Below are 26,494 nucleotides of genomic sequence, written 5' to 3'. Positions count from 1 at the left end.
CTCAATGCTGATTACAATCATACCAACAGTTTAACCGCTTGATATCCATGAGTAAAGAAGATTTTTCAAGATTGCACTAATTTTTGAGGTTTTTGCCCCACCCCCAGGCCCCAGGGGGGCAGGGATCTGAAATTCACAATTTTTGTTCCCCTTCACCCATAGATGCTATATGCCAAATTTCATTGAGATTGGTTCAGTGGTTTCAGAGAAGAAACTAAAAATGTTCAAATGTTAACGCATGACGAACGACGCACGACGACAGACGAAAATAGATAGCAATATGTCACCTGAGTTTACTCAGGTGACCTGAAAAAAAAAGAAAATTTGTGGACAGAAGAATGACGGATGGACAGACAGACAGAGTGATTACTATAGGGCACCCGCAAATCCTTGCAGGGTCCTAATTAGGGCATATAGCCATTCATTTGAACAACAAGAGGCCCAGGGGCCACATCGCACACATGAGCAATTTGCTAGGAAAAAGCACATATCAGATCTGAACTGAAAGTTTACTGAGTTTGGGGGGGGGGGGGGGGCTTGAATTTTAACCTCATAGGGGGTCATGGTTTGAACAAACATGAATCTACACTACCTGAGGTGATTCAATATAAATATCACTAAGCATGGATTTGATGTTGTTGAAAAGAAGATTTTAAAAGGTTTCCCTATATATTCCTTTGTAAAACTTTGATCGGCCATTTTGGCCCAACTTTACCCCTGGGGGTCATGATTTGAACAAACTTGAATCTACACTACCTGGTGATGATTCCACATGAGTTTCGTCTTTCCTGGCCCACTGGTTCTTGAGAAGAAGATTTTTAAAGATTTTTCCTATATATTCCTATGTTAAACTTTGATCGGCCATTTTGGCCCCACCCTACCCCTGGGGGTCATGATTTGAACGAAACTTGAATCTACACCACCTGCTGATGATTCCACATGAATTTCATCCTTCTTGGCCCAGTGGTTCTTGAGAAGAAGATTCTTAAAAAAATTTCCTATATATTCCTATGTAAAACTTTGATCGGCCATTTTGGCCTCACCCTACCCCTGGGGGTCATGATTTGAACAAACTTGAATCTACACTACCTGGTGATGATTCCACATGAGTTTCGTCTTTCCTGGCCCACTGGTTCTTGAGAAGAAGATTTTTAAATATTTTTCCTATATATTCCTATGTTAAACTTTGATCGGCCATTTTGGCCCCACCCTACCCCCCGGGGTCATCATTTGAACAAACTTGAATTTACACCACCTGGTGATGATTCCACATGAATTTTATCCTTCCTGGCCCAGTGGTTCTTGAGAAGAAGATTTTTAAAGATTTTTCCTATATATTCCTATGTAAAACTTTGATCGGCCATTTTGGCCCCACCCTACCCCCCAGGGTCATAATTTGAACAAATTTGAATCTACACTAACTGAGGATGATTAAACATGAGTTTCATCTTTCCTGGCCCACTGGTTCTGGAGAAGAAGATTTTTAAAGATTTTTCCTACATATTCCTATGTTAAACTTTGATCGGCCATTTTGGCCCCACCCTACCCCTGGGGGTCATGATTTGAACAAAACTTGAATCTACACCACCTGCTGATGATTCCACATGAGTTTCGTCTTTTTTGGCCCACTGGTTCTTGAGAAGAAGATTTTTAAAGATATTTCCTATATATTCCTTTGTAAAACTTTGGTCAGCCATTTTGGCCCCACCCTACCCCTGGGGGTCATGATTTGAACAAACTTGAATCTACACCACCTGGTGATGATTCCACATGAGTTTCATCCTTCCTGGCCCAGTGGTTCTTGAGAAGAAGATATTTAAAGATTTTTCCTATATATTCCTATGTAAAACTTTGATCGGCCATTTTGGCCTCACCCTACCCCCCGGGGTCATGATTTGAACAAACTTGAATTTACACTAACTGGTGATGATTCCACATGAGTGTCATCTTTCCTTGCCCAGTGGTTCTTGAGAAGAAGATTTTTTAAAAATGCCATAATTTTTTTCTCTCATTCATAATTATATCCCCTGAGAAAGGGGCGTAGCCCTTCATTTGAACAAATCTGAATCCCCTTCACCGAAGGATACTTTATGGCAAGTTTGGTTGAAATTGGCCCAGTGGTTCTTGAGAAGAAGATGAAAATGTGAAAAGTTTACAACGACGACGACGACAACGACGACAACAACGACGACGACGACAGACAACGGACAGATTGTGAGCAGAAAAGCTCACTTGAGCCTTTGGCTCAGGTGAGCTAAAAATGATTCACCTTCACCCAATGATGATTTGTGGCAACTTTGGTTAAAACTGGCCCAGGGGTTTTTGAGAAGAATTCTAAAATGTGAAAATTTTACAGAAAGACAGATGGACCACAGACAAAATAAAAGCTCAGGTGAGCTTATAACCTAATGAACCTTTGTTGCAAAGGAAAGAGCAAAGTATTTTTTCTTGCAAACTAATACAGCCCTAGAACATGTAGAACAAGAACATCTGATCATGGACATGATGTAATCTAGAATTTCAAAAATCTTGTAATAAAAAAAATTTTTCTAATTGCAAATTTATACTGTATAATTGCCATTGAGCATAGCATTTCAAGTTAATAATACAGTTATTTCCCTATAAAGTCAACATAGCCTCACTTTAACACTAGAATCCCTGACACAATTGAGCCAATTTGGAACTTACAATTGACAATTTTAGAAGAAGTACTAGAGATCGCTCATCATTACTATACGCTTAGTTTGTTGTAGTTTGTTTCTTTACTATTCAGGTTTTGAGAAAAAAAAATTTCAATTAAATAAACATCTTCTCCCTTTAATCAATAGAACCCCCCCCCCTTCCTATAAGAAACTGATGCAGATTTTTAAAGATTTGTTCTATATATTTCTATGTAAAATTGGATTTCCTATTGTGGCCCTGCCCTACCCCCGGGGGTCATGATTTTTATAATTTAATATCCACACTAATAAATGATGCTTCCACATAAGTTTCAGCTTTCCTGGCCCAGAGGTTCTTGAAAGAAGATTTTTAAAGATTTGTTCTATATATTTCTATGTAAAACTTGGATTCCCTATTGTGGTCCCGCCCTACCCCCGGGAGTATTAATTTTAACAATTTAATATCTACACTACCCAAGAATGCTTCCACATAAGTTTCAGCTTTCCTGGCCCAGTGGTTCTTGAGAAGAAGAATTTTAAAGATTTGTTATATATATTTCTATGTAAAAATTTGGATTCCCTATTGTGGCCCCGCCTTACCTCCAGGGGTCGTGATTTTAACAATTTAATATCTACACTACCCAAGGATGCTTCCACATAAGTTTCAGCTTTCCTGGCCCAGTGGTTCTTGAGAAGAAGATTTTTTAGTGACCCCACTCTATTTTTGTCTTTATTTGATTATCTCCCCTTGTAAGGGGACTTGGCCCTTCATTTTAACAATTAAACTTCCCTTAACCCAAGGATGCTTTGTATCAAGTTTGGTTAAAATTGGCCCATTGGTTCTTGTGAAGAAGTCGAAAATGTGAAAAGTTTACAGACGGACGGACAGACGGACGGACGACGGACAAAATGTGATCAGAAAAGCTCACTTTAGCCTTCGGCTCAGGTGAGCTAAAAATATGTTCACTTACATTTTCAGCTGTGAATGGAATGAATAAAAACTTTTAAAAATTCTGAAAATTAATTCCCATTATCCAACATGTCCAATAAAACGCTTAATTTTTTTCCCCTTATTTCAGTCATGATCAATAAAACTAAATATTTTTTGTGAAATTGTTCATTATCCAATTAAAAATATGATATCCATTTATTATTTTTTTTTTTTACATGAATACACATGTGTATTGCAATATAACATTTTTTTCCTGCATTTTTTTACCATCCAATAATAGCTAAATAATGTGAAACTCTATATCTGTCTACAATTGTTTATATACACTTCTGGTCCCCTCATTTTCATTTATATGGGAAAATAACAAAATTGGTCCTTTATAAAATTTTCCCAATTTGAACGCATTTCGCGTCAATTTTCCCAATTCTACGGACCCCGGACCCAGTTTAAAAATGGTAGGAAAACCCCTGCTTCTGCAAGATGATGTATGTCAAAATTGGTTGAAATTCGTTCAGCAGTTTATGAGAAGAAGCTGTAAACATTTAAATTTTAATAGACAACTAATGATGCTGAACAAAAGTCATATAACAAATAGCAAAAGGTCAGTAGATTAACGCATGAGACTTAAAGATTCTTACACTTTTAGTAGATTTCAGCCGAAAACTTTTAATTCTTAACCATGTTAACCATATTATTTTTTCATATCCTATATATACTTTATATACTACATGTAAGTACATATTAAAATGACATTATAAGTAATATATAGGTATTACATGTATATGTATACATTATTCTTTTTTAAATTCCAATGGCATATTAATTTTCAAGTCATTTACATTCTCAAATAGATAAGAAATACAGTTCTTTATTTTGGAGTTGTCTTTCTTTGCTAGGAGTGAACAAAACCTTTCTATGTATTTATATATGCCTCAGTAATATAAACCTGATTAAGTTCTAAACGGGAGATTATCTAATTCCAGATAATCTTTTAAAAGATTCAAAAACCTTTACATTTATCAATAATATGATTCAATTTTTCTATGGACATCCTGGAAAACCCTGCCTTGCAAATGTGTTTAAAAGTATTCTGATCAAAAAATGTATGGGTAAACTACAATTTATACTTAAATTAATTATAAGATAATTTATCTTTATCTTAGAAATATTTCTTGTTACTTTGTGTAACAAATTACGTATAATTAGATAAACATGTAACATATGTGTAATATTAATACATTTATTATTTTAATGTTTGGTATTTACACAAAAAAGTATTTAATAGTATATAAAGATTTAATATTAATATTATTTTACTGTACATACAGAATATCATTAGATAAATCACACAATCATATAAGAATGTAACTCACCAGTCAGATCGTCCCCTTCATTGATAAGTCTGTAAATGTTTACTTTGTTGTAGATGGCTGATCCAACCCAGTGAAGCTGTGTATCCCAATCATAACTCAGGCTCCATGGTTTGTATATCCCGTGTTGTTCTGTCTCAATCTGTGTCAGAAAGAGACCGTCCTGGTCAATGATTTGTACTGTGTAGGTGTAATAATCACACACCAGGATGTGTGACAGCGCGTCAGTACAGATTCCGTGTGGATTTAGTCGTGATCCTGGTGTAGGACCTGTGTAGGTGAAGCGGTGTCTTCCTCTACTGTCTGTCACCACTACAGCGTGACGCCCAAAGTCAGACACAATAACATCTTCATTGCGGTTCTCTGTGATGTATTGAGGATCACTATACATTCCCTGACCTGTGTTGTCGTGCTGTATGGTCTGCATGTGTTCTCCAGTGTTAGTGTAACGGTGTACCTGGCCTGTCACTGTACCAGTATTATACATCCCGACCAGTAGGTCTCCAGTGGAGGGGGAGCTGTAGACACTCCAAGGTGTCCATGGGTATGTGTATGGTATCACTGTGGTCTTTACTTTGTGATCTGTAGATAGTTTAATGATGTTACCGTGACTGTCTATATAAATTACATCACTATCACTATTCACAGTATGTACTCCACCACCATATTCAGGTAAACCTGTCACACGATCTAGTGTAACACCTGTCTTGTTTGTTAAGATGAGATTGCCTTTATTACCACTGATCCAGACCCGGTCTGTTGACACGTGGGCAATGTGAAGACACTGACTAGTACCAGACACTGTGACAGATTTCTGTAACGCGTATTTATCCATCACTGACACCAGATTTTTATTTCTTTTTCCTGTGACTTTATAATCCGGTGTTGATTTCAGTCAGGGAGATCTCTCTGTAAATTACAACACTGTTCTAGAATTTTCTACATCAATAACAAACCTCTCTTTATACTTGACTCTTGTATCATTGTCTGATTCAATGTTCTGGTTTAAAAAAAAAAATTAACATTAAATAGAATTAAAACACAAACATAAACATGATATATAATTTTACAGTAAAACTCAATTATAACGAAGTCACAGGACTAATAAAATTACTTCACTATATCTGTATAAGGAATTCCTTAAATTCATATAGCTTCCCGAACGAAATTTAAGTCATGTATTTTTTAAAAAAAATCCAGGCGTATTTTAATCTAAAAATCCTTGTGGAAATCTTTATTGAAATGAATATATAAAACCAGGTGTATAATGTAAAATACAGGCGTACACGAGGCGTAATCCTCCCGTATTTTTGGCCGAAATATGCAAATGAGTACGCCTGGAAATTCAAAATACGTCTGGAAATTTTAAAAATAGAATTACGCCTAGATTTCAAGCATACCCTTAAAAATACGCCTGCAAAATAAATACACCCGTATAAAAGAATATGCCCGTACAAAAAAATACGCCTGTACAAAAAAATACGCCTGCTTTAAATAGATTTGAATTAAATATTAATTATATTACAGCAATGGGAGCTACAACTATAGCATGAATATTTATGTACAATCAACTATAGTACAAAGTTTTTTGACTATTTATACTAAAAAAGATTACACAAATTAAACTTAGCATACATTTCTTTTATTTTCTTAATATTTTTCAGTGTGATAAAATGTGAATGAGATTCAAATAAAGGATTGTCATTATAATTTTAAAAATCATAATCTTACATTTACTATTTCAAAGCACAGTTACATATTAGAATATAATAACCGTTTCACAGCATTTTAACATCAAAGTCTGAGTTATCAGTTGAAACATTCCAATAATCACAGTGAATCACAGTTTTGAGAATCATGCCGAGTAGTCCTGTCATTCTTTTTATTCCTAAAAAGCGTAAAAGATGCAAATCTCAAGCAATTCTGTCATTCACGTTTCACATCACATTCCCTAATCACATTTTCATAAATTGAAATATTCACAAAAAGAAGTTTGAATGTTTTATAACTGGCATTGCAAACGGTCATCTTCTTCCTGATGCAATCTTCCAATGGCTGCAGTTCACTGGCAATTGCATTTATGGAAAGCTATGCTGCTGGTCAACTCTTAATATTGCAAGATCTCTTCTCCTCCTCTTATGACCATTTCATCATTCAATCAATTTTCCAACTGTGATAAGGATTTAGATGTAAATCATTTTCTGGAAAAAATATAATTTATGTAATTCAAAATACTACTGACCCAATTTTCAATCATTAACATTTGGCTCTGCAAATCAAAAGCAAATGCAGCTGTCTTTTATTTTCATAGATAACAAGATGTGTTTGTGAAACACTATGCGCCCGGCGTCAACAAAGTTCGAAAAAGCTATTTTTAGTATATAGGTCACATTCAAGGTCACAAGGTCATTGACCTTGAGTTGTTTGAAAGAACTTTATTAGTGGAGTATGCATACTAAATATGAAGTCCCTATCTCCTATGGTTCAAAAGTTATGGCTAAAAGTGGAAAAAGCTATTTTTAGCATATAGGTAACAGCCATTGTCATTGACCTTAGTGTCATTTGAAAGAACTTGATTAGTGGCGTATGTACATCAAACATGAAGTCTCTATCTCTTATGGTTCAAAAGTTATGACAAACAGTTGAAAAACCTATTTTTAGCATAATTGTCACAGTCAAGGTCACAAGGTCATTGACCTTGATGTCATTTGAAAGGGCTTTATTAGTGGAGTATGCATGCCAAATATTAAGTCTCTATCTTTTATGGTTCAAACATTATTGCAAAGGTTAAAGTTTGCAATAAAACCTCTATTTTTAGCATATAAGTCACAGTCAAGGTCACAAGGTCATTGACCTTTATGTCATTTGAAAGAACTTTATTAGAGGAGTATGCATACAAAATATGAAGTCTCTATCTCTTACGGTTCAAAAGTTTTGGCGAATGTTAAAGTTGACAACAGACAGACAAACAGACAAACAGACAAACAGACAATCAGATAAACAGACAAACAGACAAACAGACAGGACAAAAACAATATGCGCCCCGAAAAAATTCGGGCGCATAAAAAGTTTCAATGTTAAGCTATTTTTTCAAAATATTTACCTCTTCTACACCATCTGTGCTTTGTTGTGGCTTTCTCTAATCTCATTGTTTTTGGCATGACCTGCATGCCTGGTGGTTTAAAATTGGCGCAAATACTTGGATGCAGATGCTGTTGTTTACATCCCCCTAGTTAGTTTAACTCTTTTATGATTTCTGGAAGTTCTACTCAGTACAATTTGTAATTTTGAAGAAAAATGCTGTTTTGTTTACAGCTACAACATAAAAATAAAATTCCATCGATGTATAAACAAGGTGTATTCATTATATGAATTAAAAAGATACTAGGGTGGGAAATAGAACTGCTGTACACAAACCGGATATAAATTGATAAGCCGTTCTTAGGTTTACAACATCACAGATAAGTCGTTCCTAAACATGCTCAAAACATCTGTAAGTAATTAGCACAATCCCAGCAGGTTAGGCTAAGGAAGTGAAAGTTGATGGTAATGGAATATAGAGTATCTAAATATACCAAATATAAATCATTTTATAAGAAAACATGTATGTTTAATTATAGCCTGACTAAACAATTATCATGAAGTTCAAAGAATATACTATCTAATTTACAGTTATAGAAATCGTTTGTGTTAAGAAAAATAATATCAATTTAAAAAAAAAAAATGGGAATGACAAAATTTCAGGTCCTTGGGATAATGTTAAAAAAAATGTTCAAAAAGAAAAAAATCAGTTTAATTTATGAAAAATAATTGCTTTGATATTTAATACAACAAACTAACTTATACAATCATGCAATACTTTTGTTTTTTTTATTTTAGTTATAATATATTTTTAAAATGTTTCTTATGCAACTCAATACTTTTAAAAAAAGAGAATGAGTTGATTAAGTTTTTTGGCTAAGTTGAAAAATGCACCCGTATTTTCAAAAATACGCCTTTTGAAATTTTCCAAGTTTTAATTTCCTTGTGCCAAAGAGATTAAGTAGAAAATTCGCCCGGATTTAGAATTTACGCCTGGAAAAAAGGAGACGTATTTCTGGCAAAAATACGTGTACGCCTGAAAATGAACCGTATTTTTAAGAATTCGTCTCTTGTAGGCCAGGATTTGAAAAAAAAAATCCAGGCGTAATACGTCTCTGAATTTCGTACGGGTAGGGATCCAAGATAACTTCACTATATCCGTGAATTCACTATATCCCTGTGTTTGTACTAATCAAGTTTTGCTATATATATAATTTTTTTATAAATACCTTTACATTGGGAACTGAGTCCTTTTGATGTCTCAATAGATAGCAGCCTCCAAGTGTTCACAACCTGTCTAACAAATCAATATTTACAAATTATTCAACAGAACAAAACTATATACAGATTGTAACTTGAAGAATTGCTATTTCTATAGATCAATAAAAATATATATTTATTCGTATCATATTGCATTTCTATAAAATTGAACTTATTGTCCAGAATTTCAACTTTATTATGTACAAAATAATTATCATTACAATAGATCTAGCTTTCTTACATGAATAAAGTCATAGTTCTGTATAAATTATACATTTTCTGAAATTACACACTCTATATACATACATGTAGCTATATGATCTACTGCGTACTGTGACATGGTTTATATATAACCAGATGTCTTTGACGAGACTGTTGTAGCTCTACTGGTTTGTATTTATAACAGAGAAAGACAAATGTTTACAGTAGCAGTTTATAATTTATAACTAGACATCTCTGTAGAGACTGTAGCTCTACTGGTTTGTATTTATAACAGAGAAAGACAAATGTTTACAGTAGCAGTTTATAATTTATAACTAGACATCTCTGTAGAGACTGTAGCTCTACTGGTTTGTATTTATAACAGAGAAAGACAAATGTTTACAGTAGCAGTTTATAAATTATAACTAGACATCTCTGTAGAGACTGTAGCTCTACTGGTTTGTATTTATAACAGAGAGAGACAAATGTTTACCAGGTTGGGGGGAAACGTAAATTCCGCTATAATAGTGGTATCTCACTATTATAGTGAAATTACGCTATATTTCCTACCTTGGATACCCTCAGTTTCATCCGATAACATGCAAGGTGCTGGAACCGCAAGTCATGGTGGGTATTAAAATGAACAAAAACTGTCATGCTTTCATGTTTTGAATTTTAATTAATTTTCTACCGTTGCGTTTAATAATGCGAGCACTCTTTTTTTAACGGAAGTTGCATTTTTAACACAGCAACCAATGATTGCGGGGATATTTAAGCCTGTTTGAATCTCAATTATTGCTCATAAATGTGCACAAATTAATGCTTGTTGCAATTGTCAACTCGCACTGGAAAGGGTTTGTGGAATTAAAGAAGAAAAAGATTATTTTTGTCTGCATGGTTACGGGTATGGAGGGCCGTTATGGTAAACGGCAAGACACATTATGGCAAACATAAAAAACAGTATATTGATAAACTCGATTTTTATCCTTTCAACAAAATCAATTTATTATAAATAATAATAAAAATACTTACATAAACGATCCTAGAAAATCTATCTAATTTCAATTTACGCCGGTTAATTGTTTATTTAAGAAAAAAGTCAATTTATTTAGGGAATATTTTATAAGATTGCCTGTAACCTTATTTCAACACATGTTCAAATAATTATGATTTTAAAACAATCTTTTAACTCCGCACAAATGTTTCTTATTTAACACTTTATGGTTATGCACTTAGGCAAGAATGATTAAACTATAAAATCTGACAGAAATAGCTATAGTTTTTTCTTTTTATTTGAAAATAATTATATATAGCAAAGTATATAGCAAAAAATCACACTAAAAGTATTAATTTTTCAGACTTTTTGATTTATGCCATTGTTTTATTGTTTAATCCACAAGGAAACTTCAAATAACCAATCACCACTGCTCAATATTCAGCGTAAGAAATGCCTAAACATCCTTGAATAGTTAATATTTTTCACAACTAAAAAATTGATGTAAAGCATCAAATCGGTTGCAAACAATTTAGCATTTGAAAAAGTACTTTCACAAATTTGAAAGCATATCCATGCAGTGAAAGTACAAGATATTCAAAGCTGAACTAGAATCTTGAGAAGCGTATACTATAAACGTGTGTATTCTACTGTATTTAGCAATTTTGGTAGAAAATAGAGTCCGCTTATTCAAGTGCATCGTTAAATGTCTTATATATTAACTTTTATAACTAGCAACTTCAGACAGCGCTAAATCAATCCTACTTTAACTTGTTGAAAATTGAATTCCCGCCAAATATTGTACATGCCAAATGTTATACATTCTCAGTATTTTCATTTTCAATCAATTCTTTTATCATTTACATCATAGGCGTCAGAACCGGGGGAGGGGAGCGGGGGGGGGACTTAGCCCCCCCCCACTTTTTTGCAAAGATAGACATTTTCTATATATTGAAAATTGGGGTTTACCTTTTCTGTTGGTTTAACCCCCCCTTTCTATTTGCTTCTAACTCCTATGGACTTTATAACATCGATGAATTCATCTGATATATACTTATATCAGTACTTATTTAATGCAAATTTAATTAATTGGTAACAAAAGTTAGGTATTCTCACTGGAAAACAATTTTGAAATTTGAAAATAAGCCAGTGTTTAAGTTTTTTTTCAAGAAGTACAAAAATCTCCAAGGTCAAGGTCAAAAGGTCAATGTAATTTGCATCAAATGAAAGCTCTGGCAACATAGAATACTTATGGAGAGTATTGAAGCCCTTATAAGCCCTTACCGTTCAGAAGTTATGGCCAAGGCAATTTTTTTTTAAAAGTAGGTCACACTCCAAGGTCAAGGTCATAGGGTCAAAGTTCTAACTTGTTATCAAATGAAAGGTCTTGTCACAAGAGTTCAATATGTAAAGTATGAAAGCAATAGCCTTAAGTATTTAAAAGTTACAGTCAATGTTTGCATTTTTTAAAGTAGGCCAGTATCAAAGGTCAAGGTCAAAGGGTAAAAATTCTTGGCATCCAATAAAGGGTCTTTTCACATGGATTACGCATATGAAGTGTGAAAGCCCTATCCCTCACCGTTCAAAAGTTATAGCCAAGGTTAAAGTTTTTTCACAAGTAAGGAAATCTACAAGGTCAAGGTCAAAGAGTCAAGGTTATTGGTATCCAATGAAAGGTATTACAACAAACATAACATATGTGAAGTATAAATGTTCTGGTGTCTACTGTTCAAAAGTTATGGTCAACTTTCTTAAAAAGTAAGTCAAACTCCAAGGTCAAGGTCAAAGGGTCAAAGTTATTGTAATCAAATGAAAGGTCTTGTCATAAAAATCAAATTTGTAAAGTATGAAAGCACTAGCCCTAATCTTTAAAAGCAAGGGTCAAGGTTTTTTTTTAAAGTTGGTCAATCTCAAAGGTCAAGGTCAAAGGGTCAAAGTTCTTGGTATCCAATAAAGGGTCTTTCACAAGAATTCCATATATGAATAATGAAAGCCCTATCACTTACCGATTAAAAGTTATGGCCAAGGTTAAAGTTTTTCACAAGTACGGAAATCTACAAGGTCAAGGTCAAAGGGTCAAAGTTGTAGGTATTCAGTGAAAGGTCTTTCAACAAACATTACATATGTGAAGTATAAATGTTCTGGTGTCTAGTGTTAAAAAGATATAGCCAAAGTAAAATTTTAAAATTTTCATGTAAAAGTGGGTCAAAATCCAAGGTCAAGGTCAAAAGATCAAATTTGGTGGTACTCAAAGAAAGGTCTTGTCACAAGGAATACACATGTGAAATATGAAAGTCATAGCTCCACTAAATCAAATGTTATGGGCAAGGTTAAAGTTTTTGCGGACAAACAGAGAGACAGACGGACACGACAAAAACTATATACCCCCGAAACTTCGTTTACGGGGGCATAAAAATATTTATTGATAATGCTTTGAAGACAGTCTGAAATAAAAATGACCGAACCACGTGCATCCTGGATCTTGATCATGTGATAATTCCTATGGTTTTGCAGAATAGGCTATGCTGCAAGGCGCTGGGCAAAATGTGGAAACGAAATATTCCTTGTATCAGTCGCATCATTCGCAGCTGTAACATATTCAAAACAAATTTTACGAGTTGAACAGTTTTTGATTTTTTATTAACCATGCACTTTATGTACCACGTCATAGGCGTAGTCACAGGGGGGGGGGGGGCAGCGGGGGCACTAGCCCCCCTCCCCACTTTCAGATCGGGGGGGGGGGGGGGCAAGAGTATGTCTGTGGATTTTCGAGTTTGGGGAACTTTCAATCTTGTTGTTTTTTTTATTTTTTTGTTTTTTTTGTTGCTTGTCAAATAATTTATGGATTTTAGCCCCCCCCCCCCCCCACTTTTAAGTTTGTGACTACGCCTCTGCAAGTCATGATGATGCGACCGGAAAATCATAATTTCCCTTTATATCTATACATATAGTACTTTTGTAAACTCTTTTTATATCGTCAAAAGTTATTAAATATCTTGATGACAAATGACAATGAAATTGAAACATTACAACAATAACATTTTAAATTTGATTATAAATTTAAGCATTTATAAAAATATTTTTCTTATGATTTTCTACATGTTACCAATGAATTATTATACTGAACTATTACAAAAATAAATTTTATTAGTTCCCATGTTCACTATCTAACACAACCATGCACAAAAAGATCGGCCGCGGTAGCGTCGGATAATAATTTAATGGGTCTTTCCGTTTACCACAATGAGCTTCCATACCCGTTACCATGCAGACAGAAATGATTTTTTTCTTGTTTAATTCCATAAACCCTTTCCAGTGCGAGTTGACAATTGCAACAAGCATTAATTTGTGCACATTTGTGAGCAATAAGTGAGATTTAAACAGGCTTAAATACCCCCGCAATCATCGGTTGCTATGTTAAAAATGCAACTTCCGTTAAAAAAGAGTCCTCGCATTATTATACGCAACGGTAGATAATTTATTAAAATTCAAAACATAAAAGCATGACAGGTTTTGTTCATTTTAATACCCACCATGACTTGCGGTTCAAACGCCTTGCATGTTATCGGATGAAACTGAGGGTATCCAAGGCAGGAAATATAGCGTAATTTCACTATAATAGTGAGATACCACTATTATAGCGGAATTTACGTTTCCCCCCAACCTGTTTACAGTAGCAGTTTATAATTTATAACTAGACATCTCTGTAGAGACTGTAGCTCTACTGGTTTGTATTTATAACAGAGAAAGACAAATGTATACAGTAGCAGTTTATAATTTATAACTAGACATCTCTGTAGAGACTGTAGCTCTACTGGTTTGTATTTATAACAGAGAGAGACAAATGTTTACAGTAGCAGTTTATAATTTATAACTAGACATTTCTGTAGAGACTGTAGCTCCACTGGTTTGTATTTCTAACAGAGAGAGACAAATGTTTACAGTAGCAGTTTATAATTTATAACTACACATCTCTGTAGAGACTGTAGCTCTACTGGTTTGTACTTATAAAAATGGAAAAGAAATGTAGCAGTTAGACTTAAAAATATGCAACAGCAATTAACAGAACAATGATCTTTCATTTAGTGTCTTTTCATAAAAATATTGCAGACTAAAACTGAGTGCATGTAGAACATGGTAGAAGTAAGCTTTCTAGAAAAATTTCTATCCTTGATTATCATCTAAATGTAGCCTCATACCTATGTTTTCATCTTAATGAAGTAGCCTTCTACCTGTGTAATCATCAAAGTGTAGACTTATACCTATGTAATCATCTAAGTGTAGCCTTATACCTATGTACATATAATGTACTCATCTTCATGTAGTCTTGTACCTACGTACTCATCGTAATGTAGCCTCATACCTATGTACTCATCTTAATATAGCCTTTACCTATGTACTCATCTTAATGTAGCCTTATACCTATGTATTTATCTTTATGTAGCCTTATACCTTTTTACTCGTCTTAATCTAGCCTTATACCTATGTAATCATCTAAGTGTAGCCTTAAAACTATGTACTCATCTTAATGTAGCCTCATTCCTATGTAATCATTCTAGTGTAGCCTTATACCTATGTACTCATCTTAGTGTAGACTTATACCTATGTACTCATCTTAGTGTAGCCTTATACCTATGTACTCATCTTAATGTAGCCTTATACCTATGTACTCATCTTAGTGTAGCCTTATACCTATGTACTCATCTTAGTGTAGCCTTATACCTATGTACTCATCTTAGTGTAGCCTTATACCTATGTACTCATCTTAATGTAGCCTTATACCTATGTACTCATCTTCATGTAGCCTTATACCTATATAATTATCTTAATGTAGCCTTATATCTATGTACTTCTTATACCTATGTTCTCATCTTAGTGTAGCCTTTTATCTATGTACTCATCTTAGTTTAGCCTTTTACCTATGAATTCATCTTAATGAAGCCTTATACTTATGCACTCATCTTAATGTTGCCGTATACGTATGTACTTATCTTAATGTAGCCTTATACGTATGTACTTATCTTAATGTAGCCTTATTCCTATGTACTCATCTTAATCTGGCCTTATACCTATGTACTCATCTTAATGTAGCATTATACCTATGTACTCATCTTAACGTAGCCTTATACCTATGTACTTATCTTAATGTAGCCTTATACCTATGTACTCATCTTAATGTAGCCTTATACCTATGTACTCATCTTAATGTAGCCTTATACCTATGTATTTATCTTTATGTAGCCTTATACCTTTTTACTCGTCTTAATCTAGCCTTATACCTATGTAATCATCTAAGTGTAGCCTTAATCCTATGTACTCATCTTAATGTAGCCTCATTCCTATGTAATCATTCTAGTGTAGCCTGATACCTATGTACTCGTCTTAATGTAGCTTTATACCTACATACTCATCTTAATGTAGACTTATACCTATTTACTCATCTTAGTGTAGTCTTATACCTATGTACTCATCTTAATATAGTACTCATCTTAGTGTAGCCTTATACCTATGTACTCATCTTAGTGTAGCCTTATACCTATGTACTCATCTTAATGTAGCCTCATACCTATGTACTCATCTTAGTGTAGCCTCATACCTATGTACTCATCTTAGTGTAGCCTTATACCTATGTACTTATCTTAATGTAGCCTTATACCTATGTACTCATCTTAATGTAGCCTCATACCTATGTACTTATCTTAATGTTGCCGTATACGTATGTACTTATCTTAATGTAGCCTTATACCTATGTACTCATCTTAATGTAGCCTTACACCTATGTACTCATCTTAATGTAGCCTTATACCTATGTACTCATCTTAATGTAGCCTCATACCTATGTACTCATCTTAGTGTAGCCTTACACCTATGTACTCATCTTAATGTAGCCTTATTCCTATGTACTCATCTTAGTGTAGCCTTATACCTATGTACTCATCTTAATGTAGCCTCATACCTATGTACTCACCTTAGTGTAGCCTACTTTTGTATTTAGTGAAACCAGATCAAAAGTGTAGGATAAGCAGCAATGTGAAAGTATTTCAAACAGATTCCTGTATCCATGCCAACACTATTCATCAAAATGAAAAACTGACACCTAGAATTATGTATCTTAATCTTTACTTGTGCCTTGTTATATATATACATGTATATATAGAAATCAGACAAAAAATTTAGTAGCTTTTTGAAAAATTGTTGGACAGACAGCTAGAGGACACCTTACTTTTGCATTAGCTCTTCTGGTCTCTGTACAAATAAATAACAGAGAAATGTACATACCACACTAATTTCTTGTATCTGGTAAAACAATGACAAACTGCATGGTTTCCATTCATCATGTTTCTTTTTCTTGGCTGAGATAACAAAGGACAATTACGTAATTTATCATCTTACAAGAATATACACATGTATGTTTTATGTACATTAATTTTATTAATACTTAATTCTTAATATTGGTAAAAAAAAATTAAATTTGAATGAACTTTTTAACATTTTTAGCCATTCTAAACAAAGCAAGTACATTAACAAATTAATATACTTTAAGTATTTTCTTTTATACTGGGTACTGGAGTTTTATGAAGAGACTTACTTTTACATTCGACAGCTGACTTTTACATTTTAAGTAAGGAAGTTGGTCTATGTATAAATTGTAAAAGTCAGTCGTCGATTGTAAAAGTAAGTCTCTTCATAAAACTCAACTAGTAATAAAGATATGTATATTGAGCTGTTGAGGAAACATTAAAACCTGTGAGGTAGCCTTATTTTCATCCTTGTAACAGCTGCACAGCACCGTAAGCACGCCCCTAGATATCTGTCAAAACAAAGTCAGAACATTATAACCCTTTTAAAAATACAAAAGTGTTACATGTTGTGTTTACAGTCGATTAGTAGAACTGTGATAGACTTCATAAAATTACACCACCATATTGTCCGAAAAATATGTACGATATTTTCATCCGATGGTTTTTTTTTTTTCATTTAAAAATATTTTGGCCTGAGATGAATTTCACAGTTTTTTGGTAATGACCTTGAGCTTACTACATTGAACTAAAGTTAAAGTTTGAAGAACATCCATAATCTTTGCTTGAATTTTCACTTCCAGTAATTATATCAATTGGAACGTAATGAATTTCAAATGGTTACAAATTTTATACTTTTTCTATCAGTGGAGCTTGAACTTGCTAGAATAACCTTTGGTTTGGGTCATGACACACTTTCAAGTAATATATCATATATATCCACAAGAGGCCCACAGGCCTTAAAGGCCACCTGAGTATTGTGTAACAACTTTCATACATATAACTTTGGTTTGTGTTTTAAACCAGAGGCCATGAAATTCACAATTCACAATTTTGAAAGAGACACCAGTGCTTATCATAATTATAATCTTAGCATGCTTATTCTATTTACTTAATACCCAGAGGTTGATCAGAGTAACAAAGAGAAAATGCACTTTCACTTTATAAGAAGTTTTGCACCTAACCCCAAAGGAATCACTGACCCTGGGGCCATATATCTTAAAAGTTTGCAAATTTTATATTTTTAAATTTTACTATGATTGATTAATACCAAAAAGGAGATTTCAAAGCATTAATTTATTTCAGACTATGTACCCCCCCCCCAACCGACCCAGGAGGGGGGGGGGGACATAAAAAATAACAATTTTGCTAGATGCATCTGTCTTCATCCTAAATATATATACTTGGATCATTGGCATAAAACCCAAGAGCAAAGGAAGAGATTATTCAAAGAATAAATACACTTTCACTATGTAATCAATAGAGCCCCGCCCTAACACCATAATACTGACCCTGGGGCCATGAAATTCAAAATTTTGGAAGAGACACTCTTGCTCATCATAACTATGTGCTTAGTTAGTTTATTTAATACCTAGAAACAGAGAAGACGATTTTTAAAGAATAAATGCATTTTCACTATATAATCAATAGAGCCCCGCCCTAACACCAGAACCCCTGACCCTCCAGGGGTCATAAAATTCACAACTTTGGAAGAAGTACTCTTGCTCATCATAACTACGTACTTAGTTTGTTTATTTAATACCCAGGAGCAGAGAAGAAGATTTTCAGAGAAATAATGCATTTTCACTGTATAATCTATACAGCCCCTCCCTAGCACTACAACCCCTGACCCTAGAGCCATAAAATTCAAAATTTTTCTGTTAATGACCTTGAGCTACTACATTGACCTGAAGTTAAAGTTTGAAGATCATACATAATCTTTGCTTGAGTTTTTCACTTTCAGTAATTATATCAATTGGAACGTAATGAAATTCAAATGGTAACACATTTTATACTTTTTCTATCAGTGGAGCTTGAACTTGCTAGAATAACCTTTGGTTTGGGTCATGACACACTTTCAAGTAATATATCATATATATATCCATATAGGTCACCTGAGTATCATGCAACAACTTACCAACAATTGAATTTGGTACATATTTTAAACCAAAGGCAATGATTTTTTAATGGACCCATCTTTTTTAATGATTTCCCTCGATTATCTTCGCTTGTAAGAGGACATGACCCTTCATTTTACAATTTATTCTCCCCTTCACTCAAGGCTGCAATTCCACCAAGTTTTTCAAAATTGACATAGTGGTTCTTGAGAAGTTGAAAATGTGGAAAATTAACAAACATAGAGGGAAGACTGACAACGGGTTATCAGAAAAACTTATCTTTTAGCATACTAGGTAAGATAAAAGAATACAACAATCTAGGCCCTCTGGAAACAAATCCATTTATTATACCTCATACAAATAAACACAAGTAAAGAGGAATCTGATTGGCTGAGGCAGTCATGTGACCGTCGTGTTCGCCCTGCAACAAAACTTCGTGTTTCCCGCATTCGGTTCACCTCGGCTGACTACGATATCCTACATCTAGATGTAATAAGTCGAGGTGTACAAAACGTGCTTCACATCGTGTTCCCCGATTGTGACGTCACAATGCGGCGAATGCGATTATTAATACATGTACTGAATTCAATTGTTTTTAAAAATCTTTGATTAATTATGTTGATATAAAATCTTAAAATATAAATAGTTAAAAAAGTGTTTCCATGAGTAGGGAATGAATGTTTCTACACTGCAGTGTGTAAATCAGAATGACTTGTCACAAAGATTTTTTTATGAAACGCTAGTGGTGTGACTTACACCTACTGGTATTTCATCTAGTTCTCATCAAATGTTTACTTTATTTATTGGATTCTCTTTATATTTTCTGCATTGTGCTTGATTTGGTATAATAAAATAATTATTGCATGAATGTTCGGGAGACATGAAGATTTCTTCACCTATGAAAAATCATATTCCCCTCGGACGTTGCCATCGGGGAATATGATTTTTCATGGGCGAAGAAATCTTCATGCCTCCCTCACTATCATGCAATAATTGTATAGAGTGCTTCGTACAGATGTCAACTACGAGAATACTTAATGAAGGATTACTGATTTTAAATGTAACAGTAGCTTTTTTGTAATTATTAAGGTAAGAATTAAGCAGAATTAATCTAGAACAAAGCACATTTTTGTGCGCAGTAAATATACCGTTTTTCCAATGAGTGGCACTGTAGTTCTCCGGTTTGTTAATACTTTTTTCGGAGAGGTTCTGCAGCTAGTGCACATTGCTTGTTTGTGTTGTTTGTTTCTGTTTTGTTTTTTTTTTTTCTTGTTTTCTTTTTTTGCTTATCTCTTTTTGAGGGTTGCCTCTTTTGAAAATCATTCCTTAATACTACAAGCTTGAAGTGTGTGGCAGCATGCCAATGTTGAATGATTCTTATGCATGCAAGAAGCACAGGGCACCAAAACTAGAAACACCCCCGCACCCTTTTTTTCAAAAATTGCTGGATCCGCCCCTGAATCTTAACCATGTTAACAGTCCTTTCTGCGCTTCACGAAAAAAAATTATCAGTTATTTTTCGATTATATAATCTACATAGATAACACAAATTTCCTTATAAGTTTATATCAAACAATGAATGAATAAGAATCATGTCTACAGTACACAAGAAACATTATAACGTTACTCGTTAGGCTGATAAATAACTTCTTATAAGTTAATCAGGTTGGGCACAGTTCCTTTTTCGGGGAAGTATTACTATAAAAGGGAACTATTACTCTTTTCAGTAATAAATACACTACTAAATTGGGGAATTTTTGTCACATTTTTTAAATAATGCCTCTAATCCATTTATTAAATAGAAAGTGCATAAAAAGTACAATGTGATGTGTTTAATCTTTATCAAACATACCTCGCTGACTGAAAAATTCGGACCTCCATTGCTGCAGACAAGAGTAAGATGAGATTTGATAATTTTCCCTGTTGATAAATGGTACCAAACGTATGGAATCTAATAAGGGCATTCATTCCAGGACCATTTTAAAAGAATGTCATTTGAAATTGAATAATTCAAATAATTATTTTCATCTGTTAAAGAAGCAATGTTATTTAAAATTATTATTACGATTTCATTTAAAGAATAAGTATAAAATTAAATTAGAACGAATAATCTCATGAACGAGTTAGCAAGCGCTGAACGTATCCATTATCACAATTTTAACACAGGTAAGCTACCGTAAGAAATCTATATCATAGAAATATTTCATCACTCTTTTATAGCTTTTTGCAGCAATAAATATTGCAGTTTTGAACACACATACACTTCATAGACAATAAATATTTTGAGGATGTGAAAATATTCTTGCACTTTATCTTTTATTCAAAATAAACACGACAATAGAGGCTAAATGAGTGAAAATTCCCGAATTCAGTAATGTTTTTTATTAATGAAAAGAGTAACATATTACATTTAACAGTAATACTTCCCCGAAAAAGGAACTCTGCCCAACCTGTTTATATCAAACAATGAATGAATAAGAATCATGTCTACAGTACACAAGAAACTCGTTAGGCTGATAAATAACTTCCTTGTTCAAAGTCGATTGTAAAGAAATTAAACAGAAAGGAGAAAAAACACAAATTGATTACCAAAACGCCATGTGTGTAGCTCCTAAATTTTTTTTTTTCTAAATTGACTTTGCAATAATACTCTCTACAGTGGCTTTGAGGGCTTCCAAATAGGCCTACTCACTCTTCTCAACACCAGTTAGGCTTCCGTCCCAGTCCACTGGCGATGAACCCGAGAATATGAAGATATGAGGTCTAGAACCAGCAAAAACATAATTTTTAAATTAAACTAGTTTTACTTTTTAATATATATATAAACGTTGTGTGAAAAGGAGTACTGAAGTGTATTTTAAGAGATCGGAAATGAGGAACTATTTTTTCTCTACGACAATTTGGAACAAGGAGGGTAACTCTGGTTGACCTCTAAATATTTTAGTACTCAAAGAAAATAGGCCTACTGGTGTCAAAATCGGTAATAAATTCAATTCAACAAGCATGATATGCAAATATTTACATCATGGTTCTCCATCATTTCAAATGTTACTGTGTTGCAGAGTTTACGCGAAGAACAAAAATTTCGCGGTATTTCGCGATCAAATTCGCAACTGAAACTGATTCATTATAATAGCAAAAGAATACATGCACACACTTTAAAAATAATCGGTAAATGGTTACACAAATGGTATGGTCGTACATATTGATAAAAGTAAAAAGACATGTTCTGAAAAGCATGAAAAGCAGAGGAAATTCTGGTTGATACTGTTGTAGTACTTTATATTTCTTAGAGTAAATTTGCTTCTTAATCGGACCACCGAATTACACAACAAAGAAACTTCAGAACAGTAAAATACTTTTAAGAGTTCCTTATTTAAACATGTTTAAAATTTTAAGCAATTCATTTACATTAATGAAATGACTTCGGTACGATTTTATGGTTCACTTACAGTACTAACATAATCCTAGAGTAGAGACGTGGTTCTTTAGAAAAGACATATCTAAATATTTTTAAAAGAATTATTTAATCTATTTTAATGCAACTACCAATTAACTGTTACATGGAAGTGTGAAAACAAATTAGTCTTTGTTCCTTCATGCGTGAAGTCCGGCGAGGGTCTAGGAGATAATTGATTATGCAAGGTGAAGCCCTAGCAATTAAGTGGGTTTATTCCCACTTAGCCAAAATTCTGAATTTCTTATTCCCATCTAGCCAAAATTGGGATTTTCACACCTGAGTGGTCACCTGTGTATAGTCTGTTTTAGGTTTATTACCTGTAATATTTACCTGTGGTGTAATGGTTCATTAATCAAATAAATATCATGAATATTTGTTTTAGATATAAGACTAATTAATAAAGTTCTACTTTGTATCAATTAAATATTTAAAAAGAACATAAAATAATATTTGTATTTTAAAGCACAAGTTATGGCAATAGCTATGAAAAGAGAATGGAGAATGTTAAGTATGATTTATTTAAATGAATTAATTAAAAAATGATTTAATAAATTGTTTTTCAACATTGATTTAATTTTTTTTTTTACTAATAACTAAAAAATAAAGAGATCGATAGAAAAATTGAAAAGAATAGGAATTGAGTTAAATTTATTGTGCAGAAATATTAATGCTAATTATTAGAACTTGTGTACATACATGATTGAAATTGAGATAAGTGCTTTTGTGCATAGGTGTTTAAAATTAATTTATTATACGCATAATTACAATGCACATGCGCTTGTTTCGGAATAAAATTTTATCACATAGTATGTTATTACTATAGTATGGTTAATTTTTTTTAGTGCTTGTGGTACAATGCCATAGAAGTCTTTTTCTGATAAATTTGTTATCCGATAAAAATAAATATTGACAAAAAAATCAAAACATTATAAAACACAATTCAGATAATCCTTTATTGTTGTAATATTGAATTTGTTTAAATGATCATGATATATTTGATTAATTCAGTATACTAGAAAATGTGTCCGAACTGATATTTAATTCATAATGTACAAAAAATCTTTTAGAAGTAGAATCTTTATAAAAATGTCCATATTCCTTTGTAATTGCTTGTTTATAAGGATTAGATATCCAGCATTTTATGCATGAAAGAAAAAAAAAAAACCTTAGTATCAGATGCAAATTTAAAATGAACACTATTTGCAGTAACATTAATTTTATAATACAATCATCCTATTAAATTCAATTGTTTTTTTTTAATTTGATTTTTTTTAATTACATGAATAAGAATTTTACTCATTTTCATTTAAACACATGATTTATGGTACAGATTCCAGATTTCAAAAGCATTACCAGTACCTTACTTTTGCATGACTGTATTAATTTTTTTCACCAGTACTGTGATACAGAGTGTAATAGAACTGGCACTTAAACATTTCAAATAAGTTAATATATCAAATCTCATAAATTAAAAATGAGTAGATATAAAATAAAAAAAAAATACAAATTAAATCAATGCAAATAAAATTAAAAAAAATTATTATAATACTTAGTAACTATTAATTTGAATTAATTAAAATATGAATTTATTAATAAATATTGATTTCAATACAATTCATTAAATTGTCAGACTTTTTCTAGTGTTCATCTAAAACAGACTATTGGTCACCTGTAATTAATTTCTTTTGTTCTCTCCCTCCCCTTCCCTGTACACCATTCCCACTTAGCCAAAACCAGTTACCTGTTCTTTTTTCAGAATTTTGGCTAAGTGGGAAGACACCATTAAGTGCTCCACCGTTAGAATTGACAGACGGTAGAATTATTTGATTAAAATCTCACTCAGCATGGTTAGAGAGAATTTATGTTTAGATTTTCAAATTATCACAGATCTTACTGTGTCACCAAATTTTTACTGTGTCGCAAGCATTCAATTTGAATCGTTACTGTGTCGGGGAAAATTTTACTGTGTCGGGAGCAACACAGTAAAACAGCTCATGGAGAACCCTGTATACATTTCCAATGTCTTTGTCCAAGATAAAATTACCAATTGTAAATGTAATTTATTTCATCATGAATGTTTTGGCGCGGTTCAAAAAAAAACCACGTGCAGGGCGGGACAACACCTAGAGAGAAGCAGGCTTGGAGCCCGTGGATTGGCGGAATCAAAGCATGTAAATATAAGGAATAACTGTCAGATTTTTCGAATTCATGAAGATGATCAATGGATTGGCTTGTGTGACAATTTTATGCATGAACGCCTTCGGCGTTTTTGCAAATTATCACACAAGCCAATCCATTGATCACTTCATGAATTCGAAAAATAAGACAGTTATTCCTTAAATAAATAGATGCATTGATCAATCTAAGCAGAACTTGTATGCCTGTATTTTTTAGATACTGAAATCCCTTAATTATAGGATATTTAAATTAGATGAATGAAGTTATATTTAAATCAGAATATTGTTCAGTGTATTGTGGATTTAAGGGACCGCACCCGGCGCACGGGCCGGGGGGGGGGGCTAAAATTTTCAATGTAAAAATGTCTACTTGGTAGACCTCATTTTTAACCAACGAAATCTCTAGAATCCAGGAGCTTTCCTCAGGGCGGTTCCCAGACCCCAGGCCTACTTTATCCTCCCTTTCTCCTCTATCAAATACTCTCCTAGTTGACATCTGAAAGAAGCATATTAACAATGATTAAGGACCGAAATATCTTTGAAACCAAAATGGCAGCATAAATGTTCTATGATTACAATATCAGGGTCAGGAGGACTATTAACCCCAATTATGAGGAATGGTTGGTTGGTTGCGGAAATATGCGATGGAATATGTTAGGAACACACGGTTAGCAATGGTTATAGTAATATTTTGAGATCACAGTTAAAAGTTAAACATGGAGAAGCAAATCGAGAACCGAGCGCACTTTTTTGTCCGCAATAAATATACAGTTTTTTTTTCAATGGGTGGCACTGTAGCTTTTCGGTCTATCAATATATTTTTTTTCAGAGAGCTACATTCTGCAGTTAAGAGTAGTCAAAACGGCATTTTAGAAAAGTCAAGTTATTAAACGGCACTTTTTTATTTTGAGAATTTGATAATGTTTTTACAGAAAATAGACCTTTATATAACATTTATAGTAATACATGTGTATATTATCATTGACAAAAATGTTTTAAAAACATTTTTAAAAAATAGAGAAGTTCATTTGAAAATTGTTATTTTTTTGTACAGCGGTTAGATTTTTTAATTGTACCAGGAACCTATATATATACTAAGGTCAGCATATATAGGTCGATCCCTGATGTATGTAGTAAGATACGGTACCAGCAACAGAAAACTGCGTAGCTACCATAACGGTGCTGCTCGGTAATATTCTTGCAAGCATTCTTTTGCTGAAAATTAAAATGCATGTTTTTTAAGTAATTTAATAAATTATTATTTTTTATTTTTTTTTTGCCGCTTTGAAGATTAAATAATTCAAATTTTCACAATTAGGTTGGGGTTGGGGTTAGCCCCCCTACTTTTTCGCAAATACATGTATGTACATACAGAATACATGTATAGGCATTGAAAATTGGGGTTTACCTTTTTTTATTGGGTTACCCCTCACCTTTTTTTTCAATAAGCCCCCCTTTCAAATTTGTTTATTTATTCAATTTGACAAAAACCACGTGGCGCGTACGTCATACATACAGTATCACATAGACTTTCATATATTTATTTCAAATGCATCACGTATGAAGTTACAAATATTTCTTGTAGATTTAACATGCATCTGCTGGATTAAGATATACATGTATCATAAAAAGTGTATATACAAAATCCACTTCTTATAGTTGTTTATAAAGAGGACATACAAATAAAAAATGATGTCCATCCTCTACAACAGTTTGACAATTAATACAATATCTTCCATCTCTTGGTATAATCAGGTAATACAAAATCTTCCATCTCTTGGTATAATCGGGTAATACAATGTCGCCAATTAACCTTTATCTGTATAATTTGTGTTCTCTTATTCTCAATCGAGTCAAAAAAGAACAAAGATTCTTGGAAATTGAAAAATTTAAGTATGGTTGGATTTCAAGCCTGTTTAGATT

At 33.1% G+C, this 26,494-nt stretch overlaps 1 protein-coding gene across 1 annotated transcript; it reads right to left on the bottom strand.

Annotated features, from left to right (window-relative positions):
- Nucleotides 1-4,928: 4,928 nt before the first annotated feature.
- Nucleotides 4,929-5,817, bottom strand: LOC134239971 (uncharacterized). The gene has a single exon (XM_062722102.1). It carries the CDS (start codon nt 5,815-5,817, stop codon nt 4,957-4,959), a length of 861 nt encoding a protein of 286 aa, XP_062578086.1. The 3' UTR covers nt 4,929-4,956.
- Between the last annotated feature and the right edge of the window lie 20,677 nt (nt 5,818-26,494).

This window comes from Saccostrea cucullata, unplaced genomic scaffold (assembly GCF_032062105.1).
Source record: "Saccostrea cucullata isolate Sc308-1 unplaced genomic scaffold, CSIRO_AGI_Scuc_v1 ctg3607, whole genome shotgun sequence".
Lineage (NCBI taxonomy): Eukaryota > Metazoa > Mollusca > Bivalvia > Ostreida > Ostreidae > Saccostrea > Saccostrea cuccullata.
This window is presented reverse-complemented; position numbering and strand designations above follow the sequence as displayed.

Bases quoted from the DNA above. Each gene is read 5' to 3' on its own strand.
- LOC134239971 (XM_062722102.1), bottom strand. From the start codon at position 5,817: ATGGATAAATACGCGTTACAGAAATCTGTCACAGTGTCTGGTACTAGT.